The sequence below is a fragment of the Pituophis catenifer genome, unplaced genomic scaffold (genome assembly GCF_029215685.1).
Source record: "Pituophis catenifer annectens isolate HBS135680 unplaced genomic scaffold, rPitCat1.0.hap2 SCAF_1, whole genome shotgun sequence".
Classification (NCBI taxonomy): domain Eukaryota; kingdom Metazoa; phylum Chordata; class Lepidosauria; order Squamata; family Colubridae; genus Pituophis; species Pituophis catenifer.
In genome coordinates this window covers 65,360,588-65,377,253 of record NW_027256881.1, presented here as the reverse complement: position 1 = coordinate 65,377,253, position 16,666 = coordinate 65,360,588, and the positions used below count along the sequence as shown (strand labels likewise).

General features: G+C 40.0%; 1 protein-coding gene across 2 annotated transcripts in view; it reads right to left on the bottom strand.

The window, feature by feature from the left end:
• Positions 1–1,757: 1,757 nt before the first annotated feature.
• SMYD3 (SET and MYND domain containing 3) overlaps positions 1,758–16,666 on the bottom strand; it is a 332,825-nt gene continuing 317,916 nt past the window's right edge. For both annotated transcript variants that reach the window (XM_070950489.1, XM_070950497.1), the window contains exons 11-12: positions 5,546–5,654; positions 1,758–1,941 (exon numbers count right to left, since the gene is read on the bottom strand). In XM_070950489.1, coding sequence (XP_070806590.1) covers positions 1,840–1,941; positions 5,546–5,654 — 211 coding nt within the window. In that variant the 3' untranslated portion in view covers positions 1,758–1,839. The remainder of the gene's footprint in view (positions 1,942–5,545; positions 5,655–16,666) is intronic.

The following is a 16,666-nucleotide window of genomic DNA, read 5'->3' as shown; positions in this document are numbered from 1 at the left end:
ATCTCTACAGGGTTTCTGGCAAGAATTTTTTCTGATGCTCCTGGAAATGCCAGGAAATTGAACCTAGGACCTCCCACACGCAAAGCATGTCTTTGACTAATGAGCTACAGCTTTCTTTTCAGAGGACTGAAACTTAAGTGAGCAGATTTTGTCTGGCAGATTTGAAGTGTGCATTTTAAGTGAGAAAATGGATGGGGGAAGGAAGAGGGGGGAGGAGGGGAAGAAAGTAGATAGCAATGTTCTTGTTTAAAGCAAGCAATGATCTGCCTTCAGAACATGCATTATACACTGCAGTTTCCAGGATGCGTTGCACATTCTTCCGAACGTAAGATTCAGTTTCTAGTCATGTACAATGTCAAGTTCAGTCACAGGATTGTTCAATACAAGAAATTCTGTTATGAGAATCTCTGCTCTTCTGGAGATTTGCTTCAAGTCAAATCTAGAAAGAACACTGCTCAGAATACAGTGGTGGGTTGCTACCGGTTCGCCCTGGATTGGGTGAACCGGTAGCGGCGGCAGCGGGAGGCTCCGTCCACCTGTCTCTGTGCATACGCAGAAGTGTCACGCGTGCGCACCCACGAGCAAACTGGTAGTGGCCGAAATTAAAACCGACTACTGTCAGAATAGGAATCATGTACATATTTTCTTCCATCTGGTAAGAACTAGCCCATTTTTTCCAAAATAAATGAATATAAAATTTGTTGGACAAGATGGACAAAATTGGACAAGAATGCAAGACTGAGCACTTAGTGTTGGAAAGACAAATTAACTACACAATTATAGGTATACTTATTCAGAAATAAAAACTTTCCCATTTAATGGAATGTCTTCAGTAGGAAACATACAGAGAACTGTAATTGTTGTTGGCTGATTGACATTCTGAGAACTTTTGTATCTGGAGGCATAACATTACTGCAGTATTACAAGATGGGAAGAATGCAAATGATTCAGGAATAAACTGATTCTGTTGATCTATCTGTCTCCCTTCCTCCCTCTCTCCTCCTTCTCTGATGCTGATACATCACTCAGGCAGAATCACTCAGCTAACAGCTAACAAATGACACTGTTAGAAGTTTGTATCTCAGTTGTATCTGCAATTTCCCTGATTAATAATCTAACAATAAATATGTTATGCAGCAAATATGCAAGGCTTATGGAATGCAAGGAAACTGAGTTCTAGTCCTGCCTTAGGCATGAATGCCAGCTGGGTGACTTTGGTCCAGTCACTCTCTCTCAACCACCTAATAGAGTTGTTGTGGGAAAACAGGAGAAGGAAATATTAGGTATGTTCATCATGTTGGGTTATTTTTAAAAAACAATATATGTGGAATAAAACTAAATCTAAAATAAACAAAACAAATCACTGCATATCTGGAGATGAGCACACTTCGAAGAAGAGGGAGCAATTTAGGATAGGACAAAAGGACACTGATGAAACCAAATTCAAATATTTGCAATGTATTTGGATGTATATTCTTAATTTATACCCATCTAATAATGGATTTATACAAATGAGCATTTCGTATTCTTTCAATTACAATCAAACTGTAGCTTGGAATTTTCCTGGTGTCTTTTCAACCCACTTCTCAGCAGGAAGCAGTTCCTGCTGGAATTACTGACTGTTGAAAATTTTCATTGGTAGAATTAGCAAAAGTAATAATGCGCATCTTACATAGCAAAACAACCAGACTATTTTTCTTTGCAATGTTCAGATCAAAGGAAATCTACTCCATCTATATGTCGATTTTACTGCCATATGTCTGGTTGAGAGAGATACATGTTTTCTTCAGAGTCTCCTTTTTGTTGTCCTTCTGCTAGGTTGTCTCTTGCACATCATCTTTATTTTAATAGCATGCCAGCCTCCACCTCGTCTTTAAGTATCATCAGGTTCTGCATGAGGCTGTGCTCTGTCCCATGAGTCACTTTCATAAGATCGTAAGTCTGAAATGCAGAAGAAATACAGAAGTAAAACATTCTGTTATCCTTGATGGTATGCCTCTAAATATTTCCATCTGGAATATTTTATTTCTAAAAAAAAACAATTTGCAACTTCGCTAGCTATTGATTGTCACTTCAGCTTGCCTCTTCATATATTTCATAACAATGCAAGCTCTTTTCTGCCAGTTTATCCAGATTGCTATGAAATTTGCGGCTCTGAATGCTCGTTTACTTGGCCTCTATAAATTTTAAAATGCCATGTGTTTTGGGATATGTTTAGGTTAAAAATATGTGCACCTTTCAAGGTAACTCAGCTTTGTAGTATAAGAGCAGCATTATGGAACTGGTCCTGCTGTGTGTTTTCTCCATGATCTGAAAAAGGTTTCAGTTAGCATTGGGATCTATAGAATGAACAGTGCCAAATAATGAAAGAACTTAACTATGAGCTACCATGAGCGAACAAATAGGATACTCAACGTATTATAAAAAAACCACACTGCTTCTCTCTCCAAGAATATAAAACTCATTAGGTAATTGATAAGGAAGTGCAAGTAAAAGCCCAGCACATTCATTTATGTCTAATTTGCATTTGGATTGAACAGGATACCTAACATCAGAGACACATGTAATGGTATGCAAATATGCCTCTCTTCTGCTCAGTCATGATGAAAGGAGAAAGCAAAGTCCATCCTACTAATGGGCTCCAAAGCAAAGGCCAGGATATTGAGGAAATTGTTTCGGTTTCTACTTTATCCCTCAATTACATGAAGGCTTCTTAGAGATGCCAAGGAAGGCTACACTCATGTTATTTACATCACACACACAGTAAATAATGTATAGGGCAAACTGGAAGGAACCAGTTCAAATTGAATCTATATGAAAAGGGATGCCTGTCATTCTAGGACAGATACATCTAGGTTATGTCCCTTTATAGCAGGGAACTAATATAGGTGGAATATACATGCTTTGGGATAAGACCGTAAGAGCTTAATGTCTCAGCGGAGGACTTACTGCATTCTTACAAATTTCCAATCATCTTTAATAGTCTTGGTATATTGTGTGATATAAAATTCTTGGAGGCCAGACTTCTTCCTGATTTCCTCCATTTTTCTGTACACTTTGCGGAGGGTTTTTTTTAAGGGTCTTAGTAGTATCGAAACATAAAATCTGCCCTTTGTCTATTTTGGATCATCAAACTAATCTTTTGAAGTTTGAAAAATTATAATTAAAATATCTTTAACTGTAGGGAGTCTTTGGAGGTTACAGTTCAGTGTACGACTTATGAAGATAAACTCAAGATAAAAAGTAGTTTAATCTCCAGAAGGTGTGCAAGGAATCTATTTCTCTAATCATAGGCAAACTAGACTGCAACATTGACATGGACGGATAACTTCCAGGGATGCAGTGAAATGATCACTCAATAATACCATGTCAGACTTAGAATTCAACAATTCTGTCAAAAGGAGCCTGGTGGCGCAGCAGACTAAACTACTGGTAAAAGTAGCATTTAGCTGCCAGCTGCGTGCAATTACTGCAAGTTCAATTCTCACCAGGCTCAAGGTTGACTCAGCCTTCCATCCTTTCAAGGTAGGTAAAATGAGGACCTGGTTTGTGGGGGCAATAAGCTGACTTTGTATAAAATAGAACACCGCTTAGGGGGGGCCAAAAAAAGCCCTACTAAGCAGGTATATAACAAAGTATGAAGGCTACTGCTTAATGCATTGTAAGCCGCCCTGAGTCTCCGGAGAAGGGCGGCATATAAATCAAACTAATAAAATAATAAATAAATAAATAAATAAATGAAGCAACTAGATGTCAAAATCAATTAAATGAGAAAGAAATAACAGTTATGAAATAACATGAAATTAACCAAAAACTTTATTTTTAATTATAATACTTTATCACAGATATTTACACCTCAAAATCAGCTTTCAAGAATATAATTATTGTTAGTATTATTACTACTATTATCCTGAATCATTCTGCTGAAGCATGAAGGCATCTTCACTGAAGATTATGGACTGTAATCTGGTCCAATAAAGGTTATGCCACTATAGATACCACTAAACGAGCATCTATGCCCAAGGTAGCATTGGAATTTCAATCACGCAATTAGTAGTTTAGCATCTTAACCCCTAAACTACTTCAGCAATTACTTCAAAAAACCCTTATATTTATATGTGTTCATTTGTATGTGTGCGCGCGTGCACCCATATATACATGTAAGAAGTGTATGGCTTAATACTGCTAATTTTTAAATGATTACTTGTAATGGGGCAGAAAACACACCATTTTAAGCTCAGTGAGAGAAAGGCCAGAAGCCTAACAAATAAGACAGAAGCATAAAAGGAATCCGATAACAATTGGTGTTCAATATCAGATAAAGCATTATAATAGTTTAGTTGAATTTTAGAAACTTTTTTTTTTACATCCTTAAACAGGAAACTGGAACTTAAACTACAATATGTGAAACTTTACAAAGAATCAGTTGGGGAATTACATAAGGCAGCTGTCAAAAAGCTATGTACTGTAACTCAAGCAAATATATTTTATATATACAGTGACATTTCCAGAAGGTCTTGTACATTTTATAAATCTATCACAAATTTAGAAGAAACTCCAAATAAGGAGCAGCCAGCTGAGACAGGTTCAGGTCAGCATGCAATGAACTTATATATATATAGGACATCATTCATGTGCAACCAACATGTTTTATGCCACATAAGTAAAATCTTATATCTTTCTCTCCCCAAATGCGTTTTAAAGTTTAAATAAACTAACAGATTTAATTACCTATAGTAACTTATTTTTCCACAGGAAGTTATTTTGTTTAAGTACTTTCACAGATTTGGTTTCAGAATGCTATTGAGCTGAAAAAACTGTTAACAAAATAAATAATATAACTGGAAAACACATGCTGCTTTCAGAAACAAGTTAGTTACTAATGTATTTCCTTTGATGATGATGAGCAGATTATGTATATAAAATATATTGCTATTCTGAACTGGCTCACAAATAATTCATATGAAGATACTTCCTCCAATCAGATCTTTTAATAATACACATTCTTTGCAGCGATCAGCTCTGAATTAAATGCACTCGCTACTTAATGCATCCAGATTTTGATTGTCCTCTTTATTTTTTTCATCCACATTCCATCCCAAATATTTCAGGTGAGTTTCAGAATTCTTACTAGTTCATGATCAAAGGAAGCATTTCCACTACTATTTACCTTGCCTTTTCCATTCAGTGAGATGCAGAACATGATCAATATTTTAAAAGAAGACGCAGATTAAGGTACTGAAACAGTCTCTTGTTCATCCAACTTAATAGCTATTTGCCATTCAAGGTTTGGGGTGATTAATGACACCCCCTCAGATACTGAACAGTAATTACCAACCACTGCTATTAAAGTAAGTCTCTCTTGGAAACTGTAAGCAGCTCACTTTGTAGCCATTGCCTCTGGGGCTGGCGTAGATATAAAAAAGTGGGAGAGTGCTTGCTGACTGACATGTGGAAAGTGAGGTGAGCAGGGAGGTTATAGAAATGCAGTCAAGGAGAAACAATTAGGAGGAAAGAGAATGTAGAACCAGTGAGCAAAACTGACCTGTTTCAAGGTTTCAAGGGCCTGAGAGGACATGTCCTGATGGAACTGCAACTTGGCCACTCTCATCATCTGGATAGCCCTCAAAGGATGGAAGCCGGGATAATAAAACCTGAAAGAAGGGCAGGAAGAAAATTACATCCATTTGTCAGTTCTTACCTTCACCGTTCTTGCCTCAGTGGAGAGCCATTAGAGTAGGACTACAAAGCCACTGTGAATTTTAATGAGGTATTAGGGAAAAATTAGCCAGGGTTGAGGAGTGTGGAATACTGAGGGGTTATTAATAAAGTATTATTTTTAATCTTGGAACAGTTATTATGTTATCCTGTTAGAAAGTGACAAGGGTAGGATTCCCCACCTTCCTGAGACAATGCAATAGCCAACAAAGAAGCATTCAGTCTTTCAGTTTTTCAGTGTAGGACCTGAACCTTCATATTCCCAGAAACTGCCTCAGCTTTAATCTTGTGAGTTATTTGAGACTTATACTTCCTAACATGTGACTCATAAAATATGCATATGTAAGTGACTAAGGGGAAATTAATTTGTCCTATGGAAGCCAGACTTTCCTATCCTAGCATCTTCCAGCCATAATTTCTAGGAATTATGGCAATGGCCTTGACAGGGTGAGATGCACCAGGAGAGATGCATCTTTCCATCTTGACCAAAAAAGGTCAAGGAGGGGAATAATGTTTGTGGTGAAAGATGCACTTTTCTTAAAATCAATTAATAATTGGATTCCCTGGCTGAAAAGTGTAGAGAATTTGGCTGCAATGGATGATATCCATGGAATGGGTGGGACTGAAATGTTTAACCCATTTGGGGGTGGTGTGGTAGAAATTAAAGGGAAAGAACTCTTCATTCTTAATGTGAAGGCATTGATTTTGTCCCTTCAAAACAGAGTGTGCACACAGAGAAACACAGGAAATAATTAATCACAGCTTTCCCACTCCTAGTGGAAACCATGAGGCCCAAGAAACCTGTTGTAGCAGAAGAGATGAATGTGAGCTATAAAGTATTCTTTCTTCAAATATGAATTCAGTAACTGAATTCCAGAAAGGAATACACTTTTAGCCTTCTGTATGTAGTAGGAACACAATAAAAACAGTGGTGCTATTAGGATTCCTGAAGACTGTTGGAAACATGATGACTATTCCTACAAATAACAATAGTCATGTCCAATATGTCATTTTAACCATTATTTTCTGGCAGAAACAGATGTTTTAGGCAGATTAAATTATTCTGAACAAGCAGGCAAAGCAAAGCATGGCTTGCCAGATTTTACTCAGGTGAGAAATATGCATACAAATAATTTAAAAACGAGCCTTCTTTCCCAAAACTGTCTTCTCTTTGTTTAGATTCTGCCAAACCCTATTTAAATATCCTGTCCTCATAAATGCTACTATTTCCATGCCTCAGAGAAACAAGAATGGCTGACAATCTGGGCCACTGAGCATAAAGCCACTTGAAGTAACAGCAACTGATGTCAGGAAAGTCAAGAAGATGGCTTCCTGAGCTCTTTCACCAATAGTGCCGACTGGCCTTTTGCCAGGCTGCCCGGTCAATGTCTCCGGCAGGAAATTGATCATGCAGAGTCCTCCCACATCAATCCTACTGAAGCTTCTCTAAAAATTACATCCAATTCCTAATGTACTTAAGAGTCTGTAAAGATTTAGGATTAAGGTAAATGATACCAGAGGAAGTAGTAACTAATTAAGCAATGTCAGGTAGATAACTAAAGTTGGTCATAGGAATAATCTAAAAACAGGAAATTCAAGAGGTGAAGGTAAAGGAAGCAAGCATGAAATGGAGTGTACAGAGAACATAAATATTTACAAAGCTCTTTTATTGGGCTGATTTATGTACTTGTTTCATGCATGGGCTTAGTGGCTTTTCATTAGCTTTAAATCTGACACCTAAAATAGCTGCTTGGTATTAATTACTTTCTGTAACAATGTTTGTAAAATCATTTGAATATTCTTTGCATGGGACATATGCTAACAATTTCTTTGCATTCTCTGGGAAGAGAAATGAGAAGGAATGTCCAAACAGCTGGGTCCCACTGAACTTCAAAAAGAAGAGAGCATGGGGACAGTTCAATTTGTGAATGACATACTTAAATTCAGCTCCCCAAAGACTAGAATCTTAAGGCTATCTCAGAAAAGTAAAAAGAGACTGACATACGTATAAAAGGATTAAGGCGCTTTCAAATATATTTCAGATATATATTGGTTTCCAGTCAAGTCAGAGTACCTAGATAGAATGAAGTGCTACTACTAGTTTAACTGGCTCTCACTCTCTAAGAGAAAGTACCACAAGTGCCTCATCACTGGCCATGATTCTCATCCCAGTTCATGTTTAACCCCATACAGTCATAAGCAACAAGAACTATAATGAAACAATGGATCTCATGTCAGCAGTTAAGAATATATTGTAGCTAAGAATATAATTATTGACTATTGAAATTGACTAAGAATTAATCAAATTTAAGGGTCAACAGAAAAAGAGTTCACTGTAAAACATGTACAGGTAGTCCTTAAATTATGACCATGCACTAACAATTGTTCAATGTTACAACAGTGGTGAAAAAAGTGACATATGACCAGTCCTCACATTTACAACTGTCGCAGCCTCCCTATGGTCACATAATCAAAATTTGGGCATTTGAGAATCAGAATGTGTTTAGGATGGCTACAGCATCCTGGGGTCATGTGATCAACACTTACAACCTTCCCAGGGGGCTTTTGACAAGCAAAGTGAATGGGGGAAGCCTGGATTCACTTAATGACTGTGTGATTTGTTTAACAATTGTGGCAAAAAGGTGATTTAAAAAAATCAGGCATACCTCACTTAATGAAAAAATCAGGCATACCTCATTTAATGACTACATTGCTTAGCAACAGAAGTTCCAGTCCCAGCCATAGCAGTTAAGCCAAGGATTTTGTAGAAAAATGAGGGCTGGTACCAGGGGTGAAATCCAAAAGTTTTCCCTACCAGTTCTGTGGGCGTGGCTTGGTGAGCGTGGCAGGGAAGGATACTGCAAAATCTCCATTCCCACCCCACTCCAGGGGAAGAATACTGCAAATTCTCCATTCACTCCCCTCCTAGGGGAAGGATATTGCAAAATCTCCATTAACACCCGACTCTGGGGCCAGCCAGAGGTGGTATTTGCCGGTTCTCCGAACTACTCAAAATTTCCGCTACCGGTTCTCCAGAACCCATTAGAACCTGCTGGATTTCATCCCTGGCTGGTACCCTGTTTTCAATTCTGCACTATTCTCTCCTTGAGACATCCATGCAAACTGCATCAAGTCTTTGTAGGGGAAGTATTTACACACACTGTTTTACATGCAGTGGTTACCACACATACTGACACAATCATTGCAGAGCACCCCCAGAGTGGCATCCCACTCAGGCCTCCCCTGCCAATTGGCAGAGCAAGAACTTAGAACTCTTTCAGAAAGCCAGAATGGGGTGGGGGTGGGTGGGGGGTGGGAAGCTGACTCAATCTGGAGGTAAAATGTCCGAATGGATGGAGGCAACAGCAAAGAAAACTTTCTTCCTGGATCCCATCAGTAGAAAGTCTTTGACTGATGCGATCCAGAACATACCCTCCCTCCTGAATGGTAATCTATAGAAGAAGCACTTCATCTGGTTCCTCTGATAAAACCTGTCAGGTATGACTGAACCTCTGGCATAACTCTCATCTTCCTCAGAGCACAAAAGCTCCACAGCCATGTCAAGGTAGTACCTCACTGGAGATGAGGAGGAGAAAGAGAAGGAGCAGGAGGAGAAGGATTTCAGTAGACTATACAATACTAATTCAGTAGACTTAGTAATTCTGTAATTCAGTAATTCTTATATCACTACAGCAACTATTTATAAATATCAGGATAATAACAGTATTTTGGTATTTTTCATAGGCAGCAGAACATTTTATATCACTAGATCTAATCTATGAACTCTGTGCCAATTTAAAATAAACTCAGGTCCAGAATAGGAAATAGACTAACGTAAAATAAAAGGAACGAACTGGAAAGAAAGCAATTCAAAGGAAGATGTACTTTAGCAACGATGTAACAATAACCTTGGCATTCATTATGTTCTCTGACAGCAAATCAATGCTGGTTGTTACTATAAGTAGCACACATTCAACTCTGTTACATGCCTTCAAAATGCAATTATTAGACTAATATCAGGAACAGAGATGGCAAAATCTTCAAAGAGTGTATAATCTTGGAACAAAATTCCTATCTTTCCATATTTTTTTCCCTCAATGTGTGTGACACATTTAAATATACACAGTGTCAAATGCTGAAACACTTTTGGAACATCAAGGTCCTTAAAGACTACCCAAAGAGACAGGATGGGAAGAAAATTATCAGGGATCTATCTGATTTAAATTACAATGATTGAAGTTTGGGGAAATGTTCCTAAATTCTGAACACTAAAAAGGAATTACACATTCTTCTCATAGTTTCCAAAACAGAGGTTCAGACGTTTTAAATAGTAAATTGGATTCCAGCAACAATAGAAATGCAAGATACCCAAAACATTATTGTACTATTCTTAATGCTGGAATTCATTTTACCTTGTAGGGACATTAGTATCATATTTACAATTCATTTTTCATGGCATGACAAATGGATTCTTTTTTAATTCCGTAGTATTATTTCTAACTTCATAGTTATGATTACTATTTATTCATTAAATGTGTTGTGAACTCCATTAAAAAATTAAATGTTATCTTTAAAAAAATGATCTTTTAAAAAAGTAGCCATTATTATAGGACCATTAGTAATTATTAGTCCATGCTGTTCATAATCTACCTGTCTATAAATTTTTCTACATCTTGTCCCTCTTGTTCTAAACAAAGTAATTTTCTTTGCCCTTTTTAAAAATTCAGTAGCTTTTAAATGACAAATATTCTGCCACATTTCTACTATGTTCTGAATTCTGTTATGACAATTATTAAATTGACCATACTAAACAGAGTGAAGCTACATTATTATTTTACAATGACTTTAATATCAATTTTGTTGGCATTAATGCCAAACTGGTTATGTTATAGGCATTTGTTTCATTTTATATTCTGTGAATCTGTTGAAAAGTAAAATCTATAAAATATCAACTAAGATAAACTCTGAATTTGCCATATGGATACTAATGAAAAAGACCAAGAAATAAATTTCTTTTAAGATCTTCTGATTGACTACCAAGGTCATACGGACTGTAACTTCTTAACGGGAGAATTTTTATTTTGTTTTAATGAATACATTTCATGTTTGCAATTGAAGCTGAGGTTAATTCCAGGTTGAAGAACAGGAATACGAACTTAAGCTATGCTTTCACATTTAGAAAACAGCATCTATCAACTTACCACTATAGATGTAATGATACCTTGCAGCTGCTTTGTATTATTGAGGTAAGTCAGCCTTCCCTATCTGATTCATTAATCTTCTAGCTAATGTGATCATTGGTCATGCTTGATACAGATAAAAAGATCAAGAAATCTAGTAATCATACCTGGAACCTGATGGCTTAGATACAGGGGATATAGTTATTGAACCCTTGTCATGGTCAGACCATTCTCTCCTTAGACTTGACTTCCTGACCGCTATGCCCCACCGCAGGGAGGCGGAACCAATTAGGTGGTTCCGCCCCAGGCGCCTGATGGATCCTGATAGGTTCCGAATGGAGCTTGGGCCATTTCCTGAGACTCTGGCACGCGACTCGACTGAGGACCTGGTGACCGCCTGGGATAAGGCGGCCGCTGGTGCTTTAGATCGGGTCGTGCCTTTGCGGCCTCTGACCCGGCGCCGAATCTGCCCAGCTCCTTGGTTCTCCGAGGAGCTGAGGGGGATGAAACGCCGGAAAAGATGCCTAGAGAGTAGTTGGAGGGCCAGTCGCTCCGAATCTGACCGTACACTAGTGAGGTCTTATATCAAGACCTACTTAGTGGCGATAAAGGCGGCGAAGTGTAATTACTTTTCCGCTCTTATCGCGTCGGCAGAAAATCGCCCAGCTGCCTTGTTTAGGGTGACTCGCTCCCTTCTCCATCTGGGAGCGCGGGAAGACCCCTTGCAAGGTCGTGCTGAGGATTTTGCGCATTATCTGCACGATAAAGTCGCTCAGATTCGGGAAGGCTTGGCCTCCGACTGGGTAGGTACGGGCGGGTTGTCCGAGGTCTGTCTTGAGACGGTTATCTGGGATGAGTTTGACCCTGTGACTCCCGAGGACGTGGACAGGATGCTGGGGAGGTTGAACGCAACCACATGTTTATTGGACCCGTGTCCCTCCTGGTTGGTGCTGGCTACCCGGGAGGTTACACGAGGCTGGCTCCAGAGGATTATAAACGCTTCCTTGAGTGAGGGGTTCTTGCCTCCCGCCTTGAAAGAGGCGGTGGTGAGGCCCCTCCTCAAGAAGCCCTCTCTGGACCCAGCTGTTTTAGCAAACTATCGTCCAGTTTCCAACCTTCGCTTTCTGGCGAAGGTTGTTGAGAGTGTGGTTGCGCGACAGCTCCCCCAGTACCTGGAGGAAACCGTCTATCTAGATCCGTTCCAGTCCGGCTTCAGGCCCGGGTACAGCACGGAAACGGCATTGGTCGCGTTGGTTGATGATCTCTGGAGGGCTCGGGACAGAGGTTGCTCCTCTGTTCTGGTCCTATTAGACCTCTCAGCGGCTTTTGATACCATCGACCATGGTATCATGCTGCGCCGGTTGGAGGGGTTGGGAGTGGGAGGCACTGTTTTACGGTGGTTCTCCTCCTATCTCTCCGACAGGTCGCAGTCTGTGTTGGCTGGAGGGCAGAGGTCGACCTCAAGGCACTTGGTTTGTGGGGTGCCACAAGGGTCGGTCCTCTCGCCTCTCCTGTTCAACATTTATGTGAAGCCGCTGGGCGAGATCATCCGTGGTTTTGGGGTGCAGTGCCATCTGTACGCTGATGACACCCAGCTGTACATCTCCACCCCAGACCACCCCAACGATGCCCTTGAAGTGATGTCCCGGTGCCTGGAGGCGGTGCGGGTCTGGATGGGGCGGAACAGGCTCCGACTCAATCCCTCCAAGACTGAGTGGCTGTGGCTGCCGGCGTCCCGATATAGTCAGCTGGTGCCATCGCTGACTATTGGGGGCGAGACATTGGCCCCCACGGAGAGGGTGCGTAACTTGGGTGTCCTCCTGGACGCACGGCTGTCCTTAGAAGAGCATTTGACGGCCGTGGCCAGGGGGGCTTTCTATCAGGTCCGCCTGATACGCCAGTTGCGCCCCTTTCTGGATCGGGACTCCCTATGCACGGTCACTCATGCCCTCGTTACTTCCCGCCTTGACTACTGTAATGCTCTCTACATGGGGCTCCCCTTGAGGAGCACTCGGAGGCTCCAACTGGTGCAGAATGTGGCCGCGCGGGTACTTATGGGGGCGGCATGGCGCTCCCACGTGACACCTCTCCTGCGCGAGCTGCATTGGCTTCCAGTGGTCTTCCGAGTGCGCTTCAAGGTGTTGGTTCTCATCTTCAAAGCGCTCCATGGCTTAGGACCCAGTTATTTACGAGACCACCTTCTGCCTCCGATAACCTCCCACCGGCCAACACGCTCCCACAGAGAGGGTCTCCTCAGGGTGCCGTCTGTCAGGCAATGTCGGCTGGCGACCCCCCGGGGAAGAGCCTTCTCTGTGGGGGCACCCGCCCTCTGAAATGAGCTGCCCCCAGGGATACGACTAATCCCGGATCTCCGGACCTTCCGCCGGGCCCTGAAGACGTTTTTATTTCAGCAAGCCGGGCTGGGTTAAAAATTTTTAATTGGTGAATTTTATGGGTAACGGGGTTTTAAATTGGAGAAGCCTAAGATAATTTAATTCTGTTTTAATGTATTTTAATATTTGTATTGTGTGTTTTTAATTTTGGCTGTTCACCGCCCCGAGTCCTTCGGGAGAGGGGGCGGTATAAAAATTTAATAAATAAATAAATAAAATAAATAAGGTTTGTGGGATGTATTAACCTTATAAACTTACATTTTCTAATTACTTAACCAAGAAGTTTTACTTCTTGGTCAAGTAATTCAAGTAAAATTGAAGTTGCTTGGTCAAGTAAAGTTCTAATAGTAGAACTTTTAGTAGTTCTACTATTAGGTAATAGTAGTAGTAAAAATCCACAGCTTGCATCATTGGGGAAGGGAAAATAAATAAATAATCACATACATCACCACCCACTTGTATGAAATCAAACAAAATGGGAAAATATTAAATTACCTCTGTTCTTTGAATCAAGTCACAAAACATAAAAGAGCAGAAGCTGTCTAGGCAGACATTTTGGTGTTAATCAGAATAGAGCTGGAAGGGATGTTGGAGGTCTTTTAGTCCAACCCCCTGCTCAAGTAGGAGACCATATATCCGTGTTGGTGAACCTATGGCACGCAACGCCCTCTCTGTGGGCACGTGAGCCTTTGCCCCAGTTCAGCTCTGCTGTGTGTGTGCACGTGCCTCCCACTGGCCAGCTGGTCTTCGGGTCTCTGCCGCACATGCACGCGTGCATGTGCAGGGGGACGGGGCGCGCGTGGGGGAGCAAATGTGGGGGACGCCTGCGGGGGGGCACATATGCATTGCATTTTGGGGGTTCGGGCGGGCTTTGGGCACTTGGTCTGGAAAAGGTTAGCCATCATTGCTCAGATAGGTAGCTGTCCAGTCTTTTCTTAAAAACGTCCAGTGATGCAATACCTACAGTTTCTGAAGGCAAGCTGTTCCACTGGGTAATTGTCCTCATTGTTAAGAAGTTTCTCCTAAATTCCAAGTTGCTTCTCTCCTTGATTAGTTTTCCTCCATTGTTTCTTGTCTTGCCTTCTGATGGTTTGGAAAATAACCAAACCACCATTTGACAGCCTCTCAAATACTCGAATACTGTTCTCCCAAGGTATGTCTATAACTTAATTTGCTTGAAAGCAAAAGTCAGGAAAATTGCTTTTTGTCTACTGTGGTGCGGGTTTTGAAATAAGATGTTCTATATTCATAACTTCATATGCTTGCAAGCTTTGCATTTTGGCTGACGTGTCATTTGGGGGTATTGTTGTGCTCTTTCCTTTTGACACTGGGTAATTAACCAAAAGAGAAACAAGATGCATATTGTACATCTTGATTCTTATCCAAGATCAGCCAGCAAACACCACAGTCAAGGCACAAGTGTTTGTATTGTCTGCGGTGACCCTAATGTGTGGTTTTCCATACTGAAATCTTATACACGTGGTGCTTGACTTACAACAGTTTGTTTAGTGACTGTTCAAAGTTACAATGGCACTGAAAAAAAGTAACTTATGACCGATTTTCACACTTACGACCATTGCAGCATCCCCAAGGTCATGTGATCAAAATCCAGATGCTTGTCAATTGGTTCATATTTATGACGTTGCAGCACCCTGGGGTCATGTGATCAGCTTTTGTGACCCTCTGAAAAGCAAAGTCAACTTAACAACCTTCTGACTAACTTAATAATTGCAGTGATTCACTTAACAACTGTGGCAAGAAAGGTCATAAAATGGGGCAAAACTCACTTAACCATAAATTTTGGGGTCAATTGTGGTCGTAAGTTGAAGACTACCTGTAATTTGACCACTAGGTCTGCTCTGCAGGGCATATACAAACCCCTACAGGAATTCAAAAATAAATAAAATAGAGTTACTGTTTTTTTAGATATCATCAAGAATTATACATTTACGTAGTAATTATTGGATATTTATATACTGTGTTTCTTGATTAAATAATGCATCTAGGTAAACGACCAATACATTCTTATCAAAATACCTACATTTTTACAGCCCAACTTTTTAATGGACACTTTTTACTTCTATTATACTATTATAACTACATGATCTCTTATCTTCCACATAATATTCAGTTAATGGATACTTTTAGTACCAACTAATGGACCTTCATTGAGCAGCATAGCACAGAGCTTCTAACAACGCTATATTGTCACCCTGGATTCTGAACTCACTCTGAGCACTCTGAATCGGAAGAGATATAATAACCGTTGCTCGGTTTTTAAAGAAACACAGAAGTTTTCATTGGACAAGAAGTTCAGATGGTTCATTGTGAGTCGAACACAAATATCAGAGACCTTCTAATGGATTTTTAACGCTGTGTAGCTGAAGCATACTGGAGAAAGCCAAAAAAAGATATCACTATTTTCCTGAGACATTTGGTATTGTTTGCTCTACATAACTAGAAGGCTGTTTACTTTTGATCCAACTAAATAAAAACCAAATTAAAGAACCTTTTCCTACTGCAGTTTGTTGATTTCTTATAATCTTTTTTTCTTTCAAGTGGTCTTTCTGAGTGTAAAATTCTTTTTCATTCTTTCTCTCCCCATCTCCTCTTTTTAAAAACCCCTTTTCTTTTCTTCCTCTCGTATCTCTTCTGGTTACCATTTCACTCTTAGTTTAATCTTGTGTTTCCAGATCATTTTTTTTGTCCCTGCATAGTAGCTGTCCTGCTGTTCTACTCATTGTGTGCAGGTGCTGACAAAGCAAAGCTGATAAAATGGTTAGTCTCTGCTCAGAGATAGTCTTTCATAATTTTAATCTGAAACTTCACACACAACGTGGCAATGTAGAAAACAAACTGTAGGGCTGAATCATACCGCACAGATTTATTTTATCAGGAATAGAAATTATGTAGGAATACTTCTAATATGTTGGATTTCTATAGCAACTAATGCATTTTCCGGAAAATTCTGGAAAGGGATCAGTCATCTGATTAATAACAGAAACGTAACCAGAAGGTTTAGCTCACAATCTGAACTTTTTCATTAACAATTGTTTTTTCATACAACCTTCCACTATGTAATGAAGGGCACAGTAAGCTCTTTTACAACTTTTGTTCTGTCTTTTAGTTATCTGAACATTTCACTGCTTGATCCTTTATGAAAGAACATTCACAAAGAAATGTAACAAACAAACAGCTATCCCAAGTCAAAAATTGAATTGCAGGTTCTGGTGGGTGTAGAAAATCTGATTATTTTGTAAAAAAAAAAAAAAAAACAATCCAGAAAAAATGTAGATTTTCAACAGAGTTCATCAAAGCATCACATCAACTCAATCTCAGCTTTTGCTTGGGGTGTCTCTCAAATGGAGGCGATTA